This window comes from Xiphias gladius, chromosome 3, assembly GCF_016859285.1.
Source record: "Xiphias gladius isolate SHS-SW01 ecotype Sanya breed wild chromosome 3, ASM1685928v1, whole genome shotgun sequence".
NCBI lineage: Eukaryota > Metazoa > Chordata > Actinopteri > Istiophoriformes > Xiphiidae > Xiphias > Xiphias gladius.
In genome coordinates, this window is record NC_053402.1 from 5541894 (window position 1) to 5555794 (window position 13901).

The 13901-nt window shown below is 39.2% G+C and overlaps 1 protein-coding gene across 1 annotated transcript in view; it reads right to left on the reverse strand.

Moving 5' to 3' along the window:
* Positions 1-9785: 9785 nt before the first annotated feature.
* Positions 9786-13901, reverse strand: part of trpm4a (transient receptor potential cation channel, subfamily M, member 4a) — a 75366-nt gene continuing 71250 nt past the window's right edge. The window contains 7 exon segments of the mRNA XM_040116830.1: positions 9786-9855; positions 10224-10316; positions 10825-10897; positions 11594-11726; positions 11915-12096; positions 12267-12432; positions 13331-13505. Coding sequence (XP_039972764.1) covers positions 9850-9855; positions 10224-10316; positions 10825-10897; positions 11594-11726; positions 11915-12096; positions 12267-12432; positions 13331-13505 — 828 coding nt within the window. The 3' untranslated portion in view covers positions 9786-9849.

Below are 13901 nucleotides of genomic sequence, written 5' to 3' on the forward strand. Positions count from 1 at the left end.
GTTCACAGCCAAGACTGGGTCTAGTGAGGAATTAACTTGTAATCACTGTAGGAGTCCAGCAGCGCAGCCTATTGTCCGACAAACACGACCTCACAAAATCATACTCACTCAGACTGCTACAATAAGAAATGGACACCAATTATAATGGCATCCAATAGAAAAGGTCCAATGCAGAGAAGATACTCCAAGCTGAGATCCAGAGACTTGTTCCTTGCAAAAATGATCCTTAGAAAAGAGGGGTCCTCTGTTTGAATCTGGGACAGCAACAAGACAGGGTGTCTTTTAGTCCAGTGCAGCACTTGTGTGATAAGTTAAGACTGCATAAGAAGCTGAAAGGAGAACTGTCTGGAACTGGTCAATGCTAGAGACACAGAAAGGACTAATGTGAGAGTGACAGAAAAGGACTGAGACCAACCTATGGGGTAAGCTGAGAAGAAGGGGGCGAGTCAGACTGACTGACAGGGGCAAATGCTGGTGGGCAGACCTGCACCATCCATAAGTTACTTGAAGGGGAGTGGAGTGATTGGAAGGGGTTATAAAGAATGAGTAGAGCATACTTGCTTTTCCACCATCATCAAATGTTCAAGTTTAACTTTAGAAAAAATGTTCAAGCTTAACACTAGAGAGAACCACGGCAGAAGTAGGCCCAGGCAATGATGACCAGACATTGTGATTGAAAGGAGAAGGATGAGTTGGTACAGAGCTAGGAGGACATTGGACATGTAGTTGTTCACAGGTACTGATCATTTTTACAGTATCTTCCTTTTGGAGAAGGTGGCTAAAAATATTTGCCCCACTAGCTACAGGGCAAAGGAATGAGTGTTGTCAGATCATTTAGTAGTTAAGTTTGTCAGTGCGTCAAATGCAGTGGTCCAGAGGTGACTAAATAAATACTGACCATAGTTCCATGAAATTCAGTACATTAGATATTCATACTCTCAGAGGATGATTAGTAATGATTTTAGTGACTCCCTGAGTGGGAGTCACCATGAATCCAGCATTTCCATTAGTCCAACTATCCAATCCAGGATGATGAATCTTGAAAAATAAATTAATTTCTACGATTTTTCTTTGGATATTCATGATGAATTCAGGAAGAATCCCAATAACTTGGTAAGTCCATGAACTCTTGTATCATCACATTGGGGCTTTTTAGAGGATGAACACTTTCCATTTTGGAAGCATTCTTGTTCTACCATCCCCAGGTGAAAATGATGCATGCAAGATATACAACGCTACCAGTCAGGACACTGGGGCAAAACATCATAATTGTTCAAAGGAGAATAACATTTCGTTTTAAAAGGGTCCCTCCTTGAAAACATTCAAAGTGTTGTGCTAGTGTGTACACACTCTCTTGTTTCCCTCCTCCACACACCTGGCCACTCACTGTGCGAAGTGGGTGTGAATGTCAGATTGTCAGTTTTGGGTAGTTACACAAATTATCGGACACAGGCCTGTCCCCTCTTCTGTCGTGGTCCTCTCTAATAACCTTTTCATATTCTCTAAAAATATAAAAAGGACTTTGTTTACAGTGTACTTACACCATTACTATGCACCTTGCAAAATAAAGGTTATTGTACCTCCTGCATTGGCGCTTAACATTGACATTGAACATCAATGGTGTACAATCATCCAAATCGGACTTAATTCCTAGTGACACTGGCCCAAGATAACCCCTCTAATATCCCATCTAGAGGGCAAACTGCCATGAAATTTGCTGAGGACATTCATGGTCATAAGGGGATACATCCTTTAGATTTTAATGAGTCTAGGACCTTTCGCTGCCCTCAGGACAAACATTTTTTAGCTCTAAGAATAGCTAAATTGTCACTTTGTTTAGTATTCTATCCAACAATATATTGTGAGGTCTAAGGAACATTGCAGTGTGTAGGGACCGCAAGTGAGGCCTCAGTCTGTTGGTCACAGCTACTGAAGCATTTTCAAGACATGGTTTTTTAATTCTGTCTTATACCTCCAGTATCGCCTTCATGCTGATGCAGCCAGGGTATATGCACTACCAAGCATATAGGCCAAGCCCTGACACTGATCTCTAGCCCATTTACTTGTCTGTCCCTCCCCCTACACACTGCCCCCAAAATAGATGGGTTTGAACAGGGAGTAGTTGACAACCACTCTATTTAAACCACACACTGTCAGAGTCAGTGTAATGTGAGCCTCCCTGGCTCTGTCTGTGTGGGACCAGCATAGTATCCCACATCCCCTGTCAATTTATCACCTACACATGCATGAAGAAAGCGGTCAATGACAGGAACCTCTGAAACACCACCTAGATCAAACTTAACTAAAGTCAATAAATACATGTACTTGTTTTTGCACACTGCTGTGATGCCAACGATAGTTTTCTCACTCCATTGACCCCATTTTTTACATGTAAAGAAAACACACAATGCTACTTAAAACGTTTTCCCTTTTTAACGGTAGAATCAAACAAAAATACCGCCATATTTGTTCATTCAAATTTTGGCTCAACACTTCATGGGCTTAAGTTTACATTAGATTTTTTTTTTTTTGGTCAGTTAGGGTCAAGTTTTGGTGAGGGTCTCACTGATATTATTATAAAAACAGTCCTGGTTGATCCATGATCTTTATACATACTGTAATGAAAAAAAGCATTTACTTTGAATACGTAGACTCTCTCTCCAAATAGCTCTTGTTAAGTCTTAAAAAATCCTTTTCCTCTTTAACCCTTGGAGGAACTAAGAGCTACAGCATGTCATTGTTAACAATGAATGTAAGCACAATGTATTTAACAAACAAAGTTAGAGATAAATGTATGACATCCTGAGCAGCTGAGCGAAGAAAAATGCAGTAATTAATTTTTAAACTGAGTACCCAAGGCAATTACATCACTAGCATTGACACTTGGCTTGTGACCTGTTCTAGCTTCACATGTAATCCCTAAGTCAAATAAAGCAGGTACCCTAGATGACTGCACAGCCAACAGATACCATCCCAGTGCATTTAACCTAGAGGAGACAGCCTTGTATCAATCAATTAGATTTACATCATCATCAGGATCAGTCACTATTTAAAGCTTTAGATAACAAATAATCCAAAGTACAACAGCATAGGTTGAAGAACAAGTTCGTAATGAAGTTTCAAATGGTGACAGACGAGTGGTTTTGAGAAACAGCTGAGTTGGAAAAAGCAAAGGACAGAATGAGGACATTATGAGAAAGGAGATCAGATCAAGATGAAGACTGCAAAGTGGCTGAAAGTTGAGATGAGCTCAGACATGCCAAAGACATTTATTCTCTCTTAGTTTGGACCACTGACTCTGCCTGCATTGACCCACATGACCCTTTTAGTTAACTGCCACCACTGTTCAATTCCTCTTCACCATACAGTCTTAAAGAAAACATGTCAGTTGTCATCAGTTTGGAAAAATAGTTGGTCTATATCTGATACTTTGTCTGTTTTGCATTTGGAGCAGATAATGACACTTGAGTAAAGACCTTAACACAGGGCCTCATATAATACCAACATGTCTAGGTAAAAAGAAAAAACTGGGTGGTATTTAAGGTGTTGTGAGGTGAAGTTATGACAGCAAGTGAACTGCATCGGCTCATTCATCAACCAGATCTGACATTCCCTAGCAGGATTCATTTGCCTCCCTGAATCTGATCCCGTGCCACATCCAACCCGCGTTCTTTCCATGTAAGGACTGTCTAAAGTGGGAAATCACTTTCCACGATACAGTTACCTAAGGGGACAAGTGTGTTTGTTCGTGTGTCTGTGTGTGCGTCAGGGGGAGTTACAGATTAATTTAAAGCTCTAATGTACTGCTGGCCGAAAATGAACAAATAAATCTTTTCTATGGTGCTTCTGGAGTTTGATTAGTACTGGGTCTGCACTGCTACATACTGCATTGGCAATAGTTCTCCCTTCTCTCGCCTACTCATCTTTTATATTTGAACAAACTAACTGCCATATCAATGAAAGCAACACAACTCAAACTGAGTGCTTTGTGACAAAATTTAGCTTTAAGGAGTGCAGTTGGTGACTGACTGAATCATGTTTTCCTCCCAAGGCTTACTTTAGCTGTATGTGGTCACTGCTGAATTCAGTACTATAAACCCCTACAAATCTGTATACTCGACTTGACTCAGCTTGTACACTGTGTTTAGTGTTACTTAACAAATGTTAGCATGCTAACATTGTAAACTAAGTTGGTGAACATAGTAAACATTATACCTGCTAAAGCATGTTAGCTTTGTCATTGTGGGCATGTTAGCATATACCCCTGTGCCTGTTAGCATGCACACAGAAAGGGGTCTGCACAGAAAGCATTTCAGCTGTGTTTTTCATTTGACCAACTCACACACATCTGATGGAACAAATATGCTCCTATTTTGAAAAATCCAGCTGTCTACCCAGGCCTTGTAACAACTTGCATTTTACTTGCACTGTACACACATAAAGCAAACCAAAGTGTATTTTTACACATCAAAATCTTTATTCTTCCATTTTACAAGCAGAATTACAGAGATTATGTGTGGGCTGTGAGCGCTGGCAAAATGTGGTGTCCTTATATGATGTGTGACATGCTGATGTGCTGTGGTAATCGCAATGTCTCATTTCTGGTTGCTTGCATATCTGTATTACTGGTACCATTTTTGCTGCTCTGTCTCGAACCCAATTAATTTTGCTATATTCGTCAATACAGCAGCTAATCACCTGCTGTACATTTAAACTTACTCTAGTTCTGCTTAAGCACTAATAGCTCTCTCCTTCTTTTAGGGACTTTCTCGCTAATCCCACTGTCGTTAACATGCTATTAAGATCTGCTAGTTACTTTAGCTTAGCAGTAAGTGATGGCTTCTCTTTCTTCCATCTCACTCCTCTGCTCTCTCTTGCTCGGTGTGTCTTATGTTTAGTTATTCCCCTGCCTCCTTTAATGATAATGGTACGTGAAATAAATTTAGTTTATTTCCCGTAATGAAAGATAAGCATAAATGCCGTATTTCCTCAAATAATGACCGGGGCATTTATTTACCTCCACCGCAGAAGGCACTAGGCCTTAATTTGAAGCAGGCTTGTATTAGAGGCAGGTCTTAATTTCTTATTCCCTTTGTTTGAAACTATAATCGGTCATATTTTAGTAGGAAGCCTCGTTTTGATCCGCAGCCATTTTCCATGTTACAGTTACTGCATTTGGCTGTTAATACAAACTCAAAGCTTCCTGTATACGTTTCATATAGAAAGCTTTCTAGTGTTTCTTCATTACTTAACGTGGTGTTTATTGTGAAACATTTGCAGGCATAAATATGCAACAACAGTCGGACGGGATTAAAGGACAACAAATAAAAGATCAGGATCAAAATGAATTAATGCCTCTATTTGTTTGTGTTGACCATGCCTCCTGCCATTATGGGGACCCGGCTTTTAAGTGACTACTGGTTTTCATTTGAGGAAATACGGTAGAGTAAACTCTGATTCACGTCTGCGGTAACAACATCTGATTATGCTAATCGGAGGTAACAAAATCTATTGTTGTGTCAGTGTGTACATATGCATAGACAATACCAGACTCTGGTTTTCTCTGGGCCCCTGCCAAATCTGACCAGTGACGACATGTATAGCTGCATCAGAATGTACATAAAAGATGGCACAGAGTTCCACAAGGTTCTGTGCTTGGACCAAGTCTATTCACCTTATATATGCTTCCTTTAGGCAATATTATCAGGAAACACAACATAAACTTTCATTGTTATGCAGATAATACCAAGTTATACTTATTGTAAGGGCAGGTGTGTGTGGATCCAAGTGCAAGTGAGAGAGAGAGTCAGGCAGAAGTGCAATGTCCAAAATCCAAATCTTTAATCCGAGAGACGTAGCAGAGGTCAAAATACCAGGAGTCAGTTAAACGAGGCAACAAGGCAGATCAGGAACAGGCAGAATCAAGGGTCACAAAAATACCGGAAAAACAGATCATACACAGGGAATCAATCAGGACTAAATGCGAGAGAGCTTGAACACAAGGGTAACAAACACAATCTGGCAAGGCATGAGAAATGAGGCGGGGTTTAAATACACAGGAAACAAGACACAGGTGAAAGACATTAAGGTGGAGACAGTAATCAAAACAGGCGGGAAAAATCAGGAAGTAAAACAAACAGTAACAACAGAACCAACTTCAAAATAAAACAGGAAATGAATACAGATCCTGACACTTATCAGTGAACCCAGATGAAACCAATTAGTTAGCTAAACTTCAAGCATGCCTTAAGGCAATAAAAACCTGGATGAACAGCTATTAATCTCAGACAAAATTTAAGTTATTGTAATTGGCCCCAAACACCTCAGAAACACATTACCTAATGATATACTTACACTAGATGGCACTGCCGTAGCCTCCGGCACCACCATTAGGAATCTCATATTTATCTTTGATCAGGATATGTCCTTTAACTCCCACATAAAAAAACTTCATGGACTGCCTTTTTTCACCTACATAACATTGCAAAAATTGGGCACATCCTGTCTCAAAAAGATGCAGAATAACTAGTCATTGAATTTGTTACTTCTAGATTGGATTATTCCAATTCCTTGTTATCAGGCTGCCCTAACAAGACTCCAGTTGATCCTAACTGCTGCAGCGCAAGTACTGGCAAGAACTAGGAAAAGATATCATATTTCCCCCATATTAGCCTCTCTGTACTGGCTCCTTGTAAAATCCAGAATAGAATTTAAAATCCTTCTCTTCACCTGCCCAGCCCTTAAAATGGTCAGGCACCATCTACCTGTTTTTCTTGCCACTGTCACCAAGTGCTTGCTCATGGAGGAATTTTGGGTCTCTGTAAATAATATTCTAAAGAGTACGGTCTAGAACTGCTCTATATGAAAAGTGCCCTGAGATAACTCTTGGTATGATTTGGTGCTATATAAATAAAACTGCCTGTACTTGACTTCACTTGACTTGTACTCAGTACTGAACCTGAACACATCCTGTGTGTACCTGTCTAACACAGAAAGAGGACCGCAGCTGCTGCTCCTCTGCTAACATGCTGCTTTCACTACGTGGGCTGCGTAAACATGCTGTAAGTAAATGGTAATATCTGCATTTATATTGTATAGCCTACCGCTTCTATCCAGCTTTATAATTCTCCTATCATTCACAAACACATGATGGTGGTGGGCTACCATGTAAGGTGCTTGCCTGACCATCGGGAGCAAGTGTCTCCCAAGAACTGGGAGACACTGGCCCAAGAACTCTTGGACATGTGGACAGAAGAAACTGGGGACTGAACCGCTAACCCTGTGACTAGTGGATAACCTGTTGTACCTGCTGAGCCTGAACAGCCTCACAGAGTTGCTGCTCTTGCTGGAGACTCTAATGATGCTACAGCTAATGTTGTTTTCTCTTCCTGTCTAGAGAAGCAGATATATAAATATAAGGATTGTGTTCCCATGATTACTGGGGAGACCTGAGGAAGCGATAAATTCATCTGTAGAATTAAAGATGAGAAATGAAGAATGACATTGTGCACTAAAGCAGGTGGTTCTGGGCAGTTCTGTAGAGATGGAAGAAGTATATTCATGTTGTAAAATAGAATGGTCTCGTCACCGTGACTATGTAGACAAAATCCTCTGTTTATTAAAACTTTGTTGCAGTTTGAATGAAATGAGTTCACTACAGAGAACTTATCTTATATATTCTTGTCTTGAAACATACATACAGTAGCTGTCTAAACTGAATCACTGCATAACAATATCAAAGATACATATTGGTTAACAAATAAAAAGCAAAAATGTGCAAACCATGACCCCCAATTTGAAAATATCACATCTCTAAACATTGAACAGATATTTTACTGTACAGAGTATGCAATGATATAAATTTTCCATAACTGTAGCTTGAATATCTGCATTTCCTGAAGAAAATGCATATTTTCCCTTATTTTCTGAAATATTAGCAGACGATTCAACAGTCTTATCATTTAACCTTTTTGCATAATTAATGCAGGAACGCAGCTCATATCATCCTGAACTTCAAAAGTATGTCAAGCAAAAAATTTAAAATGGCAGAAAATTTTTTATGACTCAAATTGGCGTGGCCTATATCAATCTCTTCAGCAACATCCCCTGCCTCAAGGTTACCAAGATATTAGCCAAAACATTTTGCAATATTTATTAGCTCATTTGTCACCACATGGTGGCGCTATCACTACCATGTTTGAGTATGTGAAGTACTGCAGTATGGGGGAGCTTTTCACCAAGTTTCAGTCTTGTAGCCTTTATAGTTTTTGAGATATCCATCATGTGTCATCATGTTTTGCTCATATCATATAGAAAACCATCTTTTCAAAAATCATTTAGAAAATCATATAAAATCAACCATTACAGACATCTGCATCAAAAGAAATAGCACATATCTCCTAAACATGCTTAACATTTGAGCCCTGGAACCATGTTTCTAACTGCAAGTGTGTAGGACTAGTAGCACGTCAACGAATGTAAATGGAATAATAAAGAGCAAAGATAACTATAGTGTTATTGCAGCAATCGGAAGCAATCGCACAATAAGTATTTGTCATTCTGTGCTTTGCACAGAACGAAACATGCCATCTGTGTGGCACACAGCAGGGACATAATAAAGATAAAATAGCAATCACAGCAATCACAGAATTAGTTAAGTACACACATTTTTTTACTGCTCACTCTAGAGTGAACTATTGAGTGTCTATGATGCAGGGTGAAGTGACTGAGTGAAGGACAGATGGATTTTGGGCACAGCCATAGGCATGTTTTGGTACTTTTCTTGTTAGCAGATCCAACAGAGCAACATGATCATTCATCTGTAGTTGTTTGTGTCCATCTGATGAATCTAAGTCCAATATTCCCTCGGCTTTAGCTTTGTTTTTGGTCTCTACCAACCCCTGAGGGAAATATTTGGTTCTTTATCTAAAATAAGTTTACCAGCTAGTCTCTAACTGTGTGTCTGCTGTTTGCTGCTGAGCACGTAAGTGACAGTGGCTTCCTACAGCTTTTTCTCTGAAAATAGCTGCCTGCTGCTGCTGCTGGAAATTAGGTTGATGAAAAAGCAGTTTGTGGACCAGAAACCAAGACCACTACCAAGAGTTACAAATTCTTTGCGGATTTGTCACTACGAGAAACCCCTCCATTTTATACTCATTTGATTCATTGTTATTATAAAAATATTGATTAGTACAGCTAGGTTTGATCATGCACTTTATGTCATAAATGGTGATAACTGTCTTACTTAATCAAATTAACAGACATTTTAACAAGGCACTCTCTGGTTACGTCTTAAAGGCTTAAAATAAAAATCTGAACAATTCAGTCTTTGGTGGTAGGTGGTAGCAGACAGCAGTGCATGCTGGCACTACTGTAAAAAATGTACAATACTATTAACATAACGTAATATTTATCCTAATTAAAATACACCTCGTACAAAATAAAATAAATGAGATGTTTTCCAGAATAGCAAAAGAGGTGTGTGTGTGTGTGTGTGTACTTGTACTTCTATTTTCTATCGAGTTTGACTTATAGACCTTACGAAGTGAGGACATTTTGGGAAAGTGAGCACATTTTGGCTGGTCCTCACTTTCTGATACCCCTTCAAAGGGCTGTTTGAGGGTTAAGACTTGGTTTTAGTGTTCAGGTTATAATTAGGTTTAGGTTAGGGTTAGGGTAAGGCATTTAGCTGTGCTAGTTAAAGTTGGGTTAAGGGCCACGGGACTGCATCAACTCAGTCAGTGTCCTCACAGAGATAGAAGTGCATTTTTCTGTTTGTGTGTGTGTGTGTGTTTGTGTCTGTGTGCGTATGATCCTGGAGTTATAAAAGTCAGCTTGGAGACAGTGGAGTCAGATCTGCAATGAAAGGGAAAAATAATTATGAATCCCAAGTAGATAAAAGATCAAATCTCTATGACAGCAGGGAACAAAAAAACAATTCATACAGTTCACCTCTGGAAGATTATGTGTCTACACCTAATGATCAGTCTGACAATTTCATCATGCAAAAATTAGTTATAACAGAAAGCTATATTTTCACTCCATTTGGATGCAAATTTCATCACATCTTAAATTATTGCTATCATATTAAAAACCTGAGTAGTTGTGTGCAGCTTGTGGGATCTTCTGACAGCCCATGTGCATTTCCCAATGAACTAGTGAAAGCAAAAAGGTACATAGAATTTTCCTATATGGGGTTATGGTTAGATGTGTGGTGACTTTACCTCTGAGGAGCGGAGGGGGCGGTCAGCCTTTATCAGATTACTCTGAGATAGAGCGTCCATCATCCATGTGAGGGCGCTGCAGCAGTACTCAAGCTGGGCAAGGGACACACAGACAGAGATGGATGAGTGCTGAGGAGGCAGAGCCGACAGGTGCAGAGAAACCAGACACACCATGCACACACACAGATATACCTATACCAAAACTAAGCAACAAATTTCATTTGTGAAAAAAAATTTTGAATAATATTCTGGCAATGGAGTAGCTGATGGACCACCTGACCACCAAAAGCCTCTTAGTTAAGATGTCTCCTTAACTATAAAGAGTACAGTCTAGACCTGCTCAACATGAAAAGTGCCCTGAGATAACCTTTGTTATGATTTGGCGCTATATAAATAAAATTGAATTGAATTGAATTGAATTGTAAGAGATATCTTTCATTTAATAAAAAGACTATGAATACAGAATTAATTGGTAAAATAATACCAGATTTTCTGGCCTTGAAAAGAGTCTAGATTGTGGATCTAGGCTGCAATATAAGCGATGATGACAGGTACAGATCGGGCTCACTAGGTCTTGTATGTATACTAAGGTATTGCTGACCTCTGTCTCCAGCAGCCGCAATCTTCGGTCGTGGTCACGGATCTCTGCCATCTGCTTCAGCACACTGTCCACCCTGCAGGAACAATCACACAAACAAATAAACCAGGTGCAAAACTTAGCTAGAATGTTAGTCTGAGTCCAGCTCTGTTCAGGAAACTGGAATGGTCACAAAAGGAACAGAGACTTAGATATGTTTCTGTTACACAGCTAAGTAACAGAGAAAATAGAAACAGAAGAAAGAAATAGAGAAATTTAGAAGTTCAACTGACACAAACTGACATGATTGAAGATGTAACCTTAATGACAGGTGTGATTACATTTTGGTCAGTGTCAGTGACATTTAATATAAATAGAAACAAACTTTTTTTTTTACAAGGATCCCTTAAAAAAATCAGAATTGTGTGAAGAATTGTGTCCAAGATGCTGTATATGGTGAGTGGGACAGTGGAAAAATAAACTTGTCAGTGTCAGTGGACTAACTATGTAATGAAAGATTATTTCTCAAACATACTATATTGCATTTCTGTACTATGTTATCTTGTTAGTGATTGGTTGAAATATACATCAGTACCAATATGGGTAATAATTTAATGCTGATGTATTGGCTTGGCTCTATAGTCCACATTTCTTCTTGTCAGTCAGATTTAGTTGTATATGAAAGGAATGGTCAGTTCGAACCTTGAGAAGGATATGGCTCTTATACATACATATCTTTTAACATTATATGAACTCTTCGGACTTTATTATAGCAATACCAGAGGCAACTTACTTGACAGAAGTACATTTAAGTCGTTCTGTGTCAGTCTCCCTCTGTCGCTTAGTCTGAGTTGAGAGGTGGTTTTCCTTCTGGATAGCCTCCCATGTGTTGAGGCGGCTGGCCTTTATGCCCCGCAGCTCTAGAACTGAGGATAGAGGAGATAAGTAAAGGGACTGGAACGAGGGCAAGAGTAGAAAGCACACATGAATGTACATGTACGTGGATACTGTGTAGGTCCTCCACCAGTTGGAGACAAGCCAAGACCCAGAGCAGGAACACAGACACTTACCTGTGGAGGTACCACAGGTTCATGCTCTACTTGCTACTTCTCACCAAAGTGTTTGCTCTTGACTGAGGAGAGGCGGCGGATGTGTCTCTTGATGAAAAGGTGGAGGTGTAAGATGATGATGAAGGGAGGTGCCAGACAGGGTCTCGAGTGGTGCTCTACACTCAGGTTGTAACGCTGAAACTTCCAGTAGATATCACTGTGCTCCTGAACTTTGGAGAAGGTATAGCTGTAGACAGTAAATTGAATTCTCACTATGCATATATAGAGAGCAAAAATCTTTTCCGACACTGGGTTTTCCCACTTTACAACACACAGTACAATTTCTCCTGTTTTAAATCTGTCATATCAGTCATAGAGCACAGGAACTGAAACAAATCACTTTAAATGCCAGCATACCTGAACATAGCAATAAGAAGGTTGACCAGTACTATGTTGGTAAACAACAGATAGATGAAAAGGAGGATAACAACCAGCCAGTTGCCGTAGGTGCTCATGCAGGGCTCCTCTCCTGCCTCTATTCGTGTGGCGTTGTTTGTACAGTTTACTTCCCCCAGTTTGTCAGCTAGATGAAAGACCAATGAAGAGACCAAAAACAACATGAGGATCTATACTGCACATTACAAGCACCTATAAGAGTAACATCCATTTTAACTATGAATGGCAGGGATAGCAGCTGTTGCCAGTTTATTAGACCCGATTAAATTTTTTTGATCCAATGCATTCTTTATTAAGCTTATAATATCACATTTTTGTTGAAACTGTGTTTATTCAGTGCTGTGCTCATTTTGCAGCTGCGGTTAGTGGAGCTGTTGCAGTATTAAATCATATCAGAAAATATATCTAAGATTTTGCCCAGTGTTGGGGAAAATATTAGTAACACCTTTTAATTTAATGCAATACACTCTTCTTAATATATGATTAAAAACTAAACAGGCTTCAATAAGGTATGATTTATTGCATTGTATTGTATAGTATACTTAATAATATGGCAACTGAGTACAATCATGATTAACAACTACCCACTTTGGCTGCATACACAAAAAGTACATAGTGTAGTGCTTACATTACAGTGCAATGCTCAGTGAATATAAGTGAATGGAAGCACATTTTAGACAACTTTATTTTTGCACATTTTATTGTATTTATTATCTGCAGAAAAAGATATTCATAATACAAATTGCTAAACTAAATGACCAGGCTCCTCATCCTCATAAACGTTCTGCAATTTATATTTCTTGAGCAAATCTTTTAAGAAAATGTGTGTTATTAATTTTTATTATTAATTTTCAAAAAACTAAGAGGAATTGAATGAAATTAAAGCTTTAGAAAACTTTTACAAGTGTAATTTGAGTGATTTTAATTTTCTTTCTGTCTAGTTCAAACATGGGGGGCACTGAAGGCACCAAAGTTTCTTGTGTGGGACAGGTAGGGACTGGTAAAATCATGACTGAGCCACTCACCGTCCATTTCATTTATCGGTATTTGTCCAAAAATGCGCAGGTATGGTCTGTAGAACACTCGGCAGAATATCCAATTAGGGCGGGGATCATATGAGTAGAGGAGTACCTGATTGGCCACTCCATAGGCCATGAGCCACACAGCCAAAAAAAAAAGGAAGAAGAAAACATCCTTCATCTGAAGAAAGGAGATGCAAAGAGAGATGGGAAATGGTTGATGTTGTAGGATCAGCCCTGCTGTGAGGTCGGGACTTTTCAAGGTCATTTCAATTATATCTGCTGTTTCTAGCCCAGATGGTACATCAGTGACAATCTCTACATTTTACTGACATGTAATCGTAATTGTAATGAAACACATTTAAGTATATTGGTTATGTATACATGGCATAACTATTTTTCCCATATCACAGATGACTAATCTAATGATTTTACAGTGGTGTTACAGAATGGAGGGTCTTCAGTCACAAATGATCATTGGCTAGGTAGAGACACCAGGTGGGTTTTATTTTGGCCTGTAATCAAATTACTCACATAATTAAAATTAATTAGCTCGGAGGAGCTACAGCACTGCCTA